Source organism: Mobula birostris, chromosome 1 (assembly GCF_030028105.1).
Source record: "Mobula birostris isolate sMobBir1 chromosome 1, sMobBir1.hap1, whole genome shotgun sequence".
In the NCBI taxonomy this organism is placed as follows: Eukaryota; Metazoa; Chordata; class Chondrichthyes; order Myliobatiformes; family Myliobatidae; genus Mobula; species Mobula birostris.
Window position 1 is genome coordinate 13,527,944 of NC_092370.1, and position 14,631 is coordinate 13,542,574.

At 45.8% G+C, this 14,631-nt stretch overlaps 1 protein-coding gene across 1 annotated transcript in view; it reads left to right on the plus strand.

Moving 5' to 3' along the window:
• Window positions 1–363: 363 nt before the first annotated feature.
• The window catches only part of LOC140195002 (tumor necrosis factor receptor superfamily member 11B-like), a 29,042-nt gene continuing 14,774 nt past the window's right edge, over window positions 364–14,631 (plus strand). The window contains exon 1 of the mRNA XM_072252542.1: window positions 364–494. Within this exon, the coding sequence (XP_072108643.1) occupies window positions 480–494 (15 nt within the window). The 5' untranslated portion in view covers window positions 364–479. The remainder of the gene's footprint in view (window positions 495–14,631) is intronic.

A 14,631-nucleotide genomic window follows, 5' to 3' on the forward strand; every position in this document is an offset into this window, starting at 1 on the left:
GATCAATAAAGTATCTGCCTATCTATGGATAGTAGGGATATGGAGGGCTATGTCCAAGTGCAGGTCGATGGGAGTAGGCAGTTTAAAAGGCTTGGCATGGGCTAGGTGGGCTGAAGGGCTTGTTTCTGTGCTTGTACTTTTCAATGACTCTATGACATTTTGTTTTACGAGCAGTGAGAAATGAATAGCCAAGCTGAGTGCCAAGGGTGATGTATGCATGGGTACCTGGAATGGGGGAGTGGGGATGGGACCCACCGAGGGGAATGCCTCCGCTTGGTGTTGTCGAGACAATGGCAATCAGGGCCAAAAGCAGCTCCGAGTCATAGGTATTACGACATAGGTAGAAGAGCGCCCCCGCAAACATCGGGACTTCCCCACAGTTTGCCGGGCTTTAAACAGCGACGGGCTCCGCGACCAAAGATGCATCGAGCGCTTGAGCCCGCCGCGTCTGGGGTCTGCCGATCACGAACACCGCCGAGATGTTGGGCAGCGAGGTGAGTGGCGAGCGGACGCGGAGGGTGCGGCGAGCCGGGAGGCGCTGAACACGGCGGCGGCTCCGCGGCGCTACACAGTCACATCAGACACTGTGCGCGGATACTGCTGTGAACGAGCGCCAGACGCTTGCGTCAAAGACAAGGGCAACTAAAACAGAAATTGCTGTTTCTCAGCAATTAGTTCTGTTTTATCTTCCCTTCGCCACATTATAGGAAGGTGTCGAGGCTCTGGAGAGGGCACTGAAGAGGTTTACCAGGAACTCGAGAAAATCTGCAAATGCTGCAAGTCCAAAGCAATCCAAATGCAAAACTACTCTGGATTTCCAGCATCTTCAGATTTTCGCGTCTTGGTGATACCGCTGCTACTGATGCTGCAGAAACCTACCCTGAAGAAGCTTAAATCTTCCCTTCAGCCCTGATGAAGGGTCTCGACCCGAAACGTCGGCTGTTTACTCTCTTCCTTAGATGCTACCTGGCCAGCTGAGTTCCTCCAGCATTTTGTGTGCGAGTGCCTGGATGCTGCCTGGAACAGAGGGCGTGAGCTGTAAAGAGAGGTTGGGCAGACTGGGGTTGTTTTCTCCGGAGCGGTAGAGGCTGAGGGAAGATCTCAGACAGGTTTTAAAGATTAGATCGAGCAGACAGACGGTAGCCTTTACCCAGGGTTGAAAATGCCTAATACCTGAAAGCATGCGTTTAAGGTGAGAGGGGAAATTTCAAAGGAGATACGAAGGGGCAAGTTTTTTTTACACCGAGAGTGGTGGTAAAGGCAGATACATTAGAGACCTTTAAGAGGCGTTTTGATAGAATGTGGGCACTGTGTAGCCAGAAGGAATTAGTTTAATTGGTTCGGTTCGGTACTGTGGACAGAAGGGTTTGTTCCTGTGCTGCACTGTTCTACGGGGTTAATCTTCCCTGCATGGCGGGGAAGCAAGCTCTCCGACAATTGTTAATAGTTGGAACGGGGGATGGTGCAGTGAAACACATCAAAGATATAACGAGTAACGCGCACAAAATGCTGGAGGAACTCAGGCAGAATAAAGAGACACACACAAAAACGCCAGGCCGCATCTAGGGAAAACGACGTTTAGGGCCGAGACCCTTCGGTGGGAATAAAGAGAAGACGTTTCGGGGCGCGGAAAGCTGGTGAGCGGAGATCGCTCCATCCACCAGATAGATTACAGATGGGGGTTTCTGGAGTCCTGATGTCCGAAAATCACCCACTGGTTCTGAACGCACCCCCACTGCCCGCCACCTGCTTTTACTTGGTTAACGGCTGGCCAGCCCAAGGTTTGCGAATGAATGCTCGCACACGAAGGGAAAATCGCCCGTTATAGTTTGCACTCTGGATAGGAGGGGTTTAGTAATATGGTGGGTGGGAGAGGCTGCGTTTCCTTTCGCTCTTTAGAGCTGCTGTGGAGGAAATGGAACAGAGAGAAATGAAATGATGAAAGTGTAAGTGTAAATGCGTGCGTGAGAGAGATAAATAGGTCCCGATAGAGTCATAGACAGCTCTTCGAACCATTTAATGCCTACTCTCATCGACCCGCTCCTGGACCATAGTCCTGCATACCGATCCCATCCATGTACCTGTCCAAATTTCTGTTAAATATTCAAATGCACCCTGCAGTCATCATTTCCGCTGGCAACTTCTTCCACACTTGCACCCTGAAGCATTTCACCTATCGCCTTTAACCTATGATTTCTAGTTCTAGTCTAACCCAACCTCAGTGGGAAAAAAAGCCTGCTTGCATTTACCCTATCTGTACCCCTCATATTTTTGTCTATTTTTGAACTCGAGGGGGAGCAATATCCTTGCAGGTAGGTTTGCTAGCATGGTTCGGGAGGGTTTAAACTAATTTGAAGGGGGATGGGACCCAAAGTGATAGAGCAGTGAAAGAAGTGCATGGAGTAAAGCCAGATCTAACATATAGAGAGGCTTTGAGGAAAGAGAAGCAGAATAAACGGTGTAAAGACAGTACGGTAGAAGGGCTGAAATGTGTGTACCTCAATGCAAGAAGCATCAGGAACAATGGTGATGAACTGAGAGCTTGGATACATACATGGAATTATGATGTGGTGGCCATTACAGAGAATTGGCTGGCACCAGGGCAGGAATGGATTCTCAATATTCCTGGATTTCAGTGCTTTAAAAGGGATAGGGTGGGGGGGAAGGGGAGGAGGGGTGGCATTACTGGTCAGGGATACTATTACAGCTACAGAAAGGGTGGGTAATGTAACAGGATCCTCTTTTGAGAGAGTATGGGTGGAAGTCAGGAACAGGAAGGGAGCAGTTACTCTCTTGGGGGTATTCTATAGGCCCCCTGGTAGCAACAGAGATACAGAGGAGGAGATTGGGAGGCAGATTTTGGAAAGGTGCAAAATTAACAGGATTGTTATCATGGGTGACTTTAACTTCCCTAATATTGATTGGCACCTGATTAGTTCCAAGGGTTTAGATGGGGCAGAGTTTGTTAAGTGTGTCCAGGACGGATTCCTGTCACAGTACGTGGACAGGCCAAACAGGGGGAATGCCATACTAGATCTAGTACTAGGTAATGAACCGGGTCAGGTCACAGACCGCTCAGTGGGTGAGCATCCAGAGGACAGTGACCACTGCTCCCTGGCCTTTAGCATTATCATGGAAAAGGATAGAATCAGAGAGGACAGGAAATTTTTTAATTGGGGAAAGGCAAATTATGAGGCTATAAGGCTAGAACTTGCGGGTGTGAATTGGGATGATGTTTTTGCAGGGAAATGTACTATGGACATGTGGTCGATGTTTAGAGATCTCTTGCGGGATGTTAGGGATAAATTCGTCCCGGTGAGGAAGATAAAGAATGGTAGGGTGAAGGAACCATGGGTGACAAGTCAGGTGGAAAATCTAGTCAGGTGGAAGAAGGCAGCATACATGAGGTTTGAGGAAGTAAGGATCAGATGGGTCTATTGAGGAATATAGGGAAGCAAGAAAGGAGCTTAAGAAGGGGCTGAGAAGAGCAAGAAGGGGGCATGAGAAGGCCTTGGCGAGTAAGGTAAAGGAAAACCCCAAGGCATTCTTCAATTATGTGAAGAAAAAAAGGATGACAGGAGTGATAGTTGGACCGATTAGAGATAAAGGTGGGAAGATGTGCCTGGAGGCTGTGGAAGTGAGCGAGGTCCTCAATGAATACTTCTCTTCAATATTCACCAATGAGAGGGAACTTGATGATGGTGAGGACAATTTGAGTGAAGTTGATGTTCTGGAGCATGTTGATATTAAGGGAGAGGAGGTGTTGGAGTTGTTAAAATACATTAGGACAGATAAGTCTGCAGGGCCTGACGGAATATTCCCCAGGCTGCTCCACGAGGCGAGAGAAGAGATTGCTGAACCTCTGGCCAGGATCTTTATGTCCTTGTTGTCCACAGGAATGGTACCGGAGGATTGGAGGGAGGCGAATGTTGTTCCCTTGTTCAAAAAAAGGTAGTAGGGATAGTCTGGGTAATTATAGACCAGTAAGCCTTACATCTGTGGTGGGAAAGCTGTTGGAAAAGATTCTTAGAGATAGGAACTATAGGCATTTAGAGAATCATGGTCTGATCAGGGACAGTCAGCGTGGCTTTGTGAAGGGCAGATCATGTCTACAAGCCTGATAGAGTTCTTTGAGGAGGTGACCAGGCATATAGATGAGGATAGTGCAGTGGATGTGATCTATATGGATTTTAGTAAGGCATTTGACAAGGTTCCACACGGTAGGCTTATTCAGAAAGTTAGAAGGCATGGGATCCAGGGAAGTTTGGCCAGGTGGATTCAGAATTGGCTTGCCTACAGAAGGCAGAGGGTGGTGGTGGAGGGAGTACAGTCAGATTGGAGGATTGTGACTAGTGGTGTCCCACAAGGATCTGTGCTGGGACCTCTACTTCTCGTGATTTTTATTAATGACCTGGATGTGGGTGTAGAAGGGTGGGTTGGCAAGTTTGCAGACAACACAAAGGTTGGTGGGGTTGTAGATAGTGTAGAGGATTATCAAAGATTGCAGAGAGACATTGATAGGTTGCAGGAGTGGGCTGAGAAATGGCAGATGGAGTTCAACCCGGAGAAGTGTGAGGTGGTACACTTTGGAAGGACAAACTCCAAGCAAGAGTACAAAGTAAATAGCAGGATACTTGGTAGTGTGGAGGAGCAGGGGGGTCTCGGGGTACATGTCCACAGATCCCTGAAAGTTGCCTCACAGGTGGATAGGGTAGTTAAGAAAGCTTATGGGGTGTCAGCTTTCATAAGTCGAGGGATAGAGTTTAAGAGTCGCGTTGTAATGATGCAGCTCTATAAAACTCTGGTTAGGCCACACTTGGAGTACTGTGTCCAGTTCTGGTCACCGCACTATAGGAAGGATGTGGAAGCATTGGAAAGGGTACAGAGGAGATTTACCAGGATGCTGCCTGGTTTAGAAAGTATGCATTATGATCAGAGATTAAGGGAGCTAAGGCTTTACTCTTTGGAGAGAAGGAGGATGAGAGGAGACATGATAGAGGTGTACAAGATAATAAGAGGAATAGATAGAGTGGATAGCCAGCGCCTCTTCCCCAGGGCACCACTGGTCAATACAAGAGGACATGGCTTTAAGGTAAGGGGTGGGAAGTTCAAGGAGGAAGGTTTTTTACTCAGAGAGTGGTTGGTGCATGGAATGCACTGCCTGAGTCTGTGGTGGAGGCAGATACACTGGTGAAGCTGAAGAGACTACTAGACAGGTATATGGAGGAACTTAAGGTGGGGGCTTATATGGAAGGCAGGGTTTGAGGGTCGGCACAACATTGTGGGCCGAAGGGCCTGTACTGTGCTGTACTATTCTATGTTCTATGTTCCATGTTCTACTCTATCAAGTCTCCTCCCAATCTTCTACGTTCCAGGGAATAAAGTCCAAACCTGTTGAACCTTTCCCTATAACTCAGTCCTCAGGTTTCAGCAACATCCTGGCAAATTTTCTCTGTACCCTTTCAAACTTATTTGCATATTTCCTACAGAAAGGTGACCAGAACGACACAGAATATTCTAAATGTGGCCTCAACAGCATCTTCAACATAACATCCCAACTCCTGTACTCAATACTTTGATTTACGAAGGCCAATGTGCCAAAAGCTTCCTTTGTGCCCTTATCTTTCCGCGCCGCCACTTATTTTGGCAAACGGGATCAATAATCGGAGAGGTGGAACAAATGGTCCCGATGAAGTGTCTCAGCCCGAAACATCGACTGTTTGTTCCATTCCATCGGTGCGGAGTGGCATGCTGAGTTCATCCAGCATTCTGCGTGTGTTGTTCAGGAAAGGAAAGTGATGAGGCAGGTTCTTCTGGTTTGAATTGCACATCCAGTGTTATAGTAGAAGTGGATTCAAGCTTAGTGTATAGGTCAGAATCAGAATCAGGTTTATTACTGGCATTGTCGTGAAAATCCATTTTTTTTAATGAATAATGGCCTCATAGCGACAGTAGAGGAGGCCACCGGCTAACATGTCGGAACGGGAATGGAAAATGGGTGGCCACTGGGAGTTCCCGCTTTTTCCAGCGGATGGAGGGTAGGTGCTCAGCGAAGCGGGCTCCCAATCTATGGCAGGTCTCACCGATATACAGGAGGCCACAGCGGGAGCACCGGACGCAGTACATGACCCCAACAGACTCACAGGTGAAGTGTTGCCTCAACTGGAAGGACTGTTTAGGGCCCTGAATTGTAGTGAGGGAGAAGGTGTAGGGGCAGGTGTAGTAGTTTTAAGGGTAAGTGCCAGGAGGGAGATCCGTGGGGAGAGATGAATGGATAAGGGAGTCATGTAGGGAACGATCCCTGCGGAAATGGGGGGAAGGGAAAGATGTGTTTGGTGTTGGGATCCCTTTGGATGTGGCAGGAGTTATGGAGAATTATGTGCTGGACGCGGAGGCTGGTGGGGTGGTCGGTGAGGACAAGAGGAACCCTATCCCTGGTAGGGTGGCGGAAGAACGGGGTGAAGACAGACGTGGGTGAAGACAGACGTGCGTGAAATGGAAGAGATGCGGTTAAGGGCAGTGTGATGGTGGAGGAAGGGAAGCCCCTTTCTTTGAAGAAGTAGGACATACCCTTCGTTCTGGAATGAAAAGCCTCACCCTGAGAGTCCATGCAACGGAGAAGGGAACAGCTTCTTCTTCAATTTCTCTTAAATGTTTCAGTTGAACCTGTTTTCACCACTTCTGCCGGAAGCTCGTTCCACACTCGCACCTGAAAAAAATCCCCCTCATTTTCCCCTTAATTGCTTAATAATGGATCACAGATTTAATGGATCAAGCTATCCCCAGTTATCGCTGTGGCATGTTAGGCCATTCAGCCCATCAAGTCTTCTCCACCTTTCCATTATGTCTCATTTATTATCCCTCTCAACCCGATTCAGCTGCCTTGCCCCGTATCTTTGACCTCCTGACTTTAAGAACCTATCAATCTTCAAATATACTCAATGTCTGATCTTCCATGGCCGTCTGTGGCAATGAATTCCGCAGATTCACCGCCCTCTGGCTCAAGGAATCGCTCCTCTTCTCTATACTAAAGGGAAGTCCCTCTATTCTGAGGTTGTGCCCTCTGGAGCTCGACTCGCCCACTGTAGGAAACATCCTCTCCACATCCACTTTATTTCAGCCTTTCAATATCCGATGGATTTCAATGAGATCCTCCCTCATTCTTCTAAACTCCAGTGAGTACGTGCCCAGAGCCAACAAATGCTACTTATTTGAACTTGCTACTTGTATTTCCAGCATCTGCAGATTTCCTAATGTCATTCATTCATCCTGTGATTCTACGTTTTGACAGTATCCTGCTCTGTTTGCTTTAGTAACATACAGTGCTGTCAGTTTTTTTTTAAAAGATAAGCCCGTCAGACACTGGAAATTTGAAATAAAAGCATAGTTTGCTAGACACACACAGGCTATATCTAAGGGGTGGGAAACAACGAGGATAGTCCATATTATCAAACCTACTTAGTCGCATTGAGACAATCTTCATGGAATTCACGTCAAACATCACAACAGGTCAGACATTAAGACAGCGGCTGTGCTAGAACTTTTGAAAAGGATTAGGGTAGATGTCGTCCCAAAGGCTGGCTGGGATATACCCCAAAAAGCTGTATCCTTCTTTTTCCGGGGTGGAAATGGCTCATACGAACTGCATACGTTTAAGATGACTGGAACAAAGTATAGGGCAATGTCGGAGGTACGATTTTCACACAGAAAGGAGGGGGTGCGTGGAACGTGTAGCGGTAAAGGCAGGTACACTAGGGGCATTTAAGAAACTATTAGATAGACACGTGGATGATAGAAAAATGTGAGGGCTATGTAGGAGAGAAAAATAGCGTTGATCTTAGGGTAGGTTAGCACCACCTTGGTGTAACGCCTGTGTGGTGCTTGTCTTATCTCGTGTGAGGTCGCAGAATTCTCTAACAGAAGATCAAATTATATAGTACCTCACTAGATGCTAGTGGACTATCAGAAGCTCGAGGAATCGGAAGGAGGAAGTGAGTAAAAACACACACTTCTAGTGTCACGCACCCCGTGACGGGTTAAAGAACCAGCTGAAATGGAAAACACCTTAGAGTCCAGTATTGCTATTAACTAATGGAATTTATTAGTAACTACGCAATACAGTAATATAAATGCAGATAAATCAAACAGATTAGCAATGAATATATATATATAAGTGTGGAAATATATGAAAACCAAGCTTCTTCAGGTCTAGAGGTAAATAGATAGTCTTACGATGATGAGTAAAGTTCAGTTCAGTTTGTGGTATTGAATTGAGTAGTGATGGAGAGAGAGAGAGGGAGAGATTTGAGTTTTCAGGTGAGCAGGCGCCGTCGATCTTCCCGTTGTCCTTCGAAATCTTTTAGAAGTCACCAGCTGTGACCAAAACAAAGGGGACTATTCTTCTCTGCTGGAATTATCAACTAGGTAAGGATTGGACACACAAACAACTCCCCACCAGTCACTCCCTTTTCACACTGCGAGAGCCACTGATCGATCCTCCAAAATCCACTTTTTCTGTGGGCACAACAAAGCTCATTCAGTGTCCAAAACCATGTGTCTCCAGGTCTATCATCTGACCTTCTATTTACCTCCCCGTGCTGAATACCAACTGTCTCTCAAACAGCTCCTCCCTTCCCTTTTGCCAATCAACTGTCCAGCTCTTGGCTCCATTCCTCCCCCTCCTGTCTTCTCCTATCATTTTTGGATCTCCCCCTCGCCCTCCCACTTTCAAATCTCTTACTAGCTCTTCTTCCAGTTAGTCCTGACGAAGGGTCTCGGCCCGAAACGTCGACTGTACCTCTTCCTAGAGATGCTGCCTGGTCTGCTGCGTTCACCAGCAACTTTTATGTGTGTTGCTTGAAATTCCAGCATCTGCAGATTTCCTCGTGCTTGCAGTATTAAATCCTTTATATCTTGAAACATTTCGTTCCTGCGCTGCTTCTTCCATCTTGGGTGGCTCGCCTTCTTTTTTCTTGGTCCGTTGGCTGAAATAGATGATCATCCACGGAAAGTGGATTCACAATACTTACACACAAAAAAACCCTGACCAAATCCCTTGGGGTATGATTTAACAGAAGTAGTTCCCGGTTACGGGGTTGAGATCTTGGACAAGACTCTCCGCCGACATCGTCTCGCTATATAGCTGAAGTTTGTTATAGCCGTAGCTTCAATAAATCTTTTATCGATATCGTCTCTCCTTCAAGGGTTTCACGCTAAGGATTTCCAGTAAGCAGGGTAGGGATGCCACGCCTCATTCTCACATAGCACTTTTTTCATATTCTCTTTTTTTAAAAAATCGATAAACCTCGTTTTTATCCCTCCACAGGTGGAGCTTTCTAGCATTACATTTTTGGATTTAATTGACCTGGGTTACACCCCCTCCCCTTTGAATTTATGCAGGTCCCTTTGCATACGGCTACAGGTTGCACTGTAATGGGGTTGGGTGTTCAATGTATCTGAAATCTGGAAGGTACTCCACAATAGCTGAACGCAGACCTCGGAAAAGGGACTGAACTATTCTCACTAACTTTTTTTCCAAGCTCGGGATATGTTAGAGTCCTAGGTTTTTCTCTGTGTCTAGAAGACCTTCTGAGCTCAGGCTCGTCTTTGTGAGAATTCTCATTTGTCACGTGTTTTCTAATCACTTTATCGCATGTCTCTTTTTCTCGTTGAATCTCGGACTCATCTAGGATTGACAAAATTTCCGGACTTCTTTAGTCAGGTAGGATACACTGATTACGCATTTCCTCATTTCTTATTTCTTCCTCTGGGTTTTCTTCAGGACTGACAGGTAAGTTACTTGCTACAGTAGATTCTGCTACATCAGAACTTTCATTTCTTTGGGATACCAGCTCTGAGTATGCAGCCAGAGTGGTTGTAAGTGGCTGATTTGGACTTGGGTTGGAGCCCACAATTCTTTGGTGTAAGTGCTCACGCGTTACTTGACTCTTAGAAGCTTCATCTACAATGTCAAGTCTTGGTTTGAGGTAATAAGCCTTATTCTCTTCAGAGTCAATTGGGTTTTCTTTCTCTTCAATCGACTGTTCATTTTTCGTGCTCCTGGGAGTTCTGTACTTGCGGCAGGGACAGAAGAAAGTTGTTCAACGTCTTCAGAAGGAAGAAATCCACAAGGGAGCAATAGATCACTTTGTAATTTTCGTATAGGTCCAGACAGGTCCTCAGGACGTACCTTATCGTCAGGCTTGGCTCAACACTACATAGACTATTTCTTCCCATTTATAGGAAAGTTTGCTTTTACCTCGTAGGCGCATATTCTTTACTGACAATACACACAAAATCCTGGAGGAACTCAGCAAGCCAGGCAGCATCTATGGAAAAGAGCACGATCGACTCTGGGCCTAGATCCTCGGTCTCCTTTCAACTCTGAAGGATCTCTGTCTGTCGTGGCTGGTCTTGTTTCAGTCTGCCATTTTCCTTGTTGCTATCTTGAAGCTTTGCTCAAGATGAGATTTCAGATTTTGTACATACTGAGAGTATGATGTACCATGATTATCTTCCAATGGTAGTCCGAAAGCAAAGTCAACTAGGAGTCGGGGTTGTCGTCCGAACATCAATTCATACGGACTGAAACCAGTCATGTCATCTCTAGTAGAATTGTAATTATGGTCTAGGGGTTTCTCAAATTCTCGCCAGCGAGTTTTACTTTTCATTTCCAGAGTTCCTAACATATTTAAGAAGGTACTGTTAAACCTCTCAACTGGGTTTCCTCTGGGATCATATGGTGCAGTTCTGTCTTTTTGAATTCCAGCTATCTCACAGTTCTTTAGTCAAGCGGGATTCAAAGTCAGGCCCTCATAGTCTAGCAGTAGAAAACAAGTAGGTCAGAGGGTTGCTGTATGCTACTATAGAAAATGAACTGCCATAAAGATAATCATGAATTTTTTCCACTGACTGCCCATTTTGGGACTAGGTACTCTAATTTATGGGCAGAATATTATGATCCACTATGGGAGAGTCTCCGACTGGCATAAGTGATGACCCAGGTGCCCATCCTGCCCTGGGAAGACAGCGGTCCCTGAGCCTGTATGTTGGCATCTGTATGCTAGCTGAGGGTTAGCAAAGGCCAGCACCGGAGCAGATGTAAGTTCCTTTATGATAAGTCGAATGCTTTTTGACACGTGGTAATCAACTTGCCTCCAAATGGGTCTTTTGGATTATGGTACTGGCTATCATTCTTCATCTTGGAGTTCTTTCTGGTAAATGGGTACACCCCGATGTCAAATCATTGAGCGGCTTAACTTTTCGAGAAAAATCCTTGATAAATCGGCGGTAATAACAGATAAATCCAAGGAAAGGCTTCACTTCCTTCAGATTTTTCTGGGAATTGGCCAGGTTTTGACCGTGCCTATCTTGTCAGAGTCAGTTTGAACTCCTTGATGGGACACTTATATGCCCGAGGTATTTGACTGAGATTTGTGCAAAAGCACAGTTTTCTGAAGCTAGCATAAGACGATACTCTCTGAGTCCATTCAGGGCGCTCCTGAGTCTTTCCTGATGCTCATCCAAGTCTTCAGAGAACACAGTAATGCCGTCGATGAAAACAAGGACTTCCCTCAAGTTCATATCAGCCAGGCATTTCTTCACGAGTCGCTGAATGTACTTGGCACGTATGTTATTCCCTGTGGCATCCCATTGAACTCATAGAATTCAAGAGGACACACAAAGCTGTTTTAGGCTTGCTGGTTTCTTTAACTTCTGTCTACTAATAACCAGGATTTAGGTCCAGGACTGAAAACCATTTGGAACCGGTCAATGCCTTAAAAGTGTCTTCGAGCTTCGGGATTGTGTGGGCATCTTGAATTACCTGTTGGTTTAATTTCCGATAATCGATACACAAATGGACATACTCATTTTTTTTTCCTCACCACAACAATTGGAGAAGAAAAATGAGGTTCAAACTCTCTGACCACTCCTGCGTTTAGCAGTTCTCGGAGATGCTTTCGAACGGCTTTTCTGTCTTCCGGCCGTATAGGTCGAAGTCAACGTTTGAACGGTGTTTCATGAATAAAGTTGATTCCATGTTTCACTTGGTCGGTACATCCAAAATCTAAGCGATGATGGGAGGCAACATCAGAGGACGCTTCTAATTTCTGGGTAAGTCTTCTCTTCCACTCAGTGGGGATAGGACAATCACCAAGTTAAATTCCGGGCCTGACGCTTGAGTGGATTCAGACTCACTGGAAGTTTTAATTTCGGAAGTATAGCTTGTACTGAATTTAGTTCAGCTGCAACAGACCTGGGAGGAATTGTGACATCATGTGCTGTTATATTGGAGATCACTACAGGTAAGTGACAGGTTACACACATCAAAGTTGCTGGTGAACTCAGCAGGCCAGGCAGCATCTCTAGGAAGGGTCTCGGCCCGAAACGTCGACTGTACCTCTTCCTAGAGGTGCTGCCTGGCCTGCTGCGTTCACCAGCAACTTTGATGTGTGTTGCTTGAATTTCCAGCATCTGCAGATTTCCTTGTGTTTAAATGACAGGTTGCTTGTTTTCCAAAGCAGGCAAGTCTTTATTACAAGTCCTCCAGGCAGGGGAGACGAATCTGCACGCGCCATGATAGCCAATCTGTCAGGTTGCATCGTTTTGACTGTGACTGATCCACACAAGATACAGACTGTCCCGCTGGGATTTTTCTAAGGTCCTTGCCAGGTACTCTCACCAGCCCAACATTTCCCTCTGTAGACTCTTTGTCGCATTTGTAAAACTTCCAGGACGTGCTTGTAGCCAAACTTGGGAGAGAATTTCTGGCTACCTTGCAGATTGGATTAGTCTTTCTGCAACTCCTCAAGGGTGTTCCCCGATCTTAGCGCTGCAGCTGGAACAGGACATGGAAATCCCGCCTTCATTTACCGAGCTATTTCTACGCACTGAGGAAGGCAAGCACCACGTGCATGTGGGAACAGTCAAACAACGTGCTGTTATGCAGTTCCAGACTGCAGGTGCCTGTAAAGAAGACGATAAAGCACAGCTAACTTCAGTTACTTCTCAACTGACTGAACAAATCGCTGAGCCTCAAAGTCAACTAGCTACTCTACAAGCTACAAAACAACAGATAGTAAAAGTCAGCAAGTAAGAAGCCACTAAAAGGAAAGACTGACACAAAAGATAAACAAGAGTCCACAACCACTGATAAACAGCTAAGTCTCAAACCAAAACACTGGTACTGTTTTAAATGTGGCGAAGGTGAGCACACAGCCAGCTCATGCCGCTATGAACGCAAGCCTCCATTAGTAGCAGAAAAGAGAAGACAGCTCGAAAAGAGACGGAGTGAGTGGGACTCACGTAATGGTACGCCTAAGCCTCATTTTAAACTAGAAGCGGCTCCGGTGGTGGGACAAAAAGGGTCGGATGTTGGCAAAGCATGTCCCCGAAGCTCCAAGATATTGTTTGGTGAAACTACGTCCGGAAGACAGACTGTTATCCTACCTACGGGATTAGTTGGCACAAGTCGCACTGCTCAAATAAGCCTAGCCCGTAGAAAATGTAATTGTTTATAGAGATAGGATCGCAGATCACTATCATCTCTAAATTCCACTATGACTACTACTTGTCAGACCTGTCAGCTCATTCTCTCACCAACTTGTTGGAAGTTAAGGGTGCCAACAGACAAGCTGTCCCATACCTGGGATATGTATAAGTCAATGTTACATTCCGGAAGGACTTTGTAGAAGTGGGTGTGGAAGTGCCCGCCCTGTATTGATTGTTCCAGCTATCTCTTCATGTTCACTGCCTGTGGTGTTAGTTGGCATGAATTCTCTTGATGAGTTGTACAAAGAAAGCTCCAAACGATTATACTTAAAAATAAGAATTCAATAAGTTGCCTAACTAACTAGGGATAATTATAAAGGCAAATGTTGTCTGTAAACATTTAAAAGGGGAACTAATTAGATCTAATTAGTTAGAGAAACTGGAGTAACTCTAGAAGTGTGTGTTTTCTATTCACCGTCTCCTTCAGACAGCTAGAGCTTCTGAAGGCCCACTAGCACCTAGTTGCAGAGTTATTCCACCAACTAACCACTGTGCAGGATCTCCTAAGTCCCTCATAGTACAGTGCAATTTTGGCTCTGCAGAACAAGACCTCCAGACCTTGCTACCTACCGTACATTCAACAGGCAAGCGGTGACCAAAACGTTTCCTACCATGTAGTTACTTTAGCCAGTGTTAACCCTCAGAAAGTTAGAAGATGCACTATTCAAGCTTATCTTGGTGAGTTGAAAACCTTAGGAAAGAGTAGTGGGAGAGATTATAATGAAATCAGAGAGATGTTAACACAGATCAGTGAAACCCTTACTATCAAGAGTAGGGAAACAGTCACTGTTGAAACTGCTGATGTATGTAACAAGACAACAACACCTCATTTCAGAGCTGACACCTCTGATACAAACCAGTCAGAAACAGCTCCAGCTGCCATGCAGAATAACTCAGATCCTATAATACAAATTAACAGAATTGCAGTGAACCCATCCCTCCTTGGTAAGTTGCTGGAGTAGATCCTGAGAGGCAGGATTTATGAACATTTGGAGAGGCATAATATGATCAGGAATAGTCAGCATGGCTTTGTCAAAGGCAGGTCATGCCTTACAAGCCTGATTGAAATTTTTGAGGATG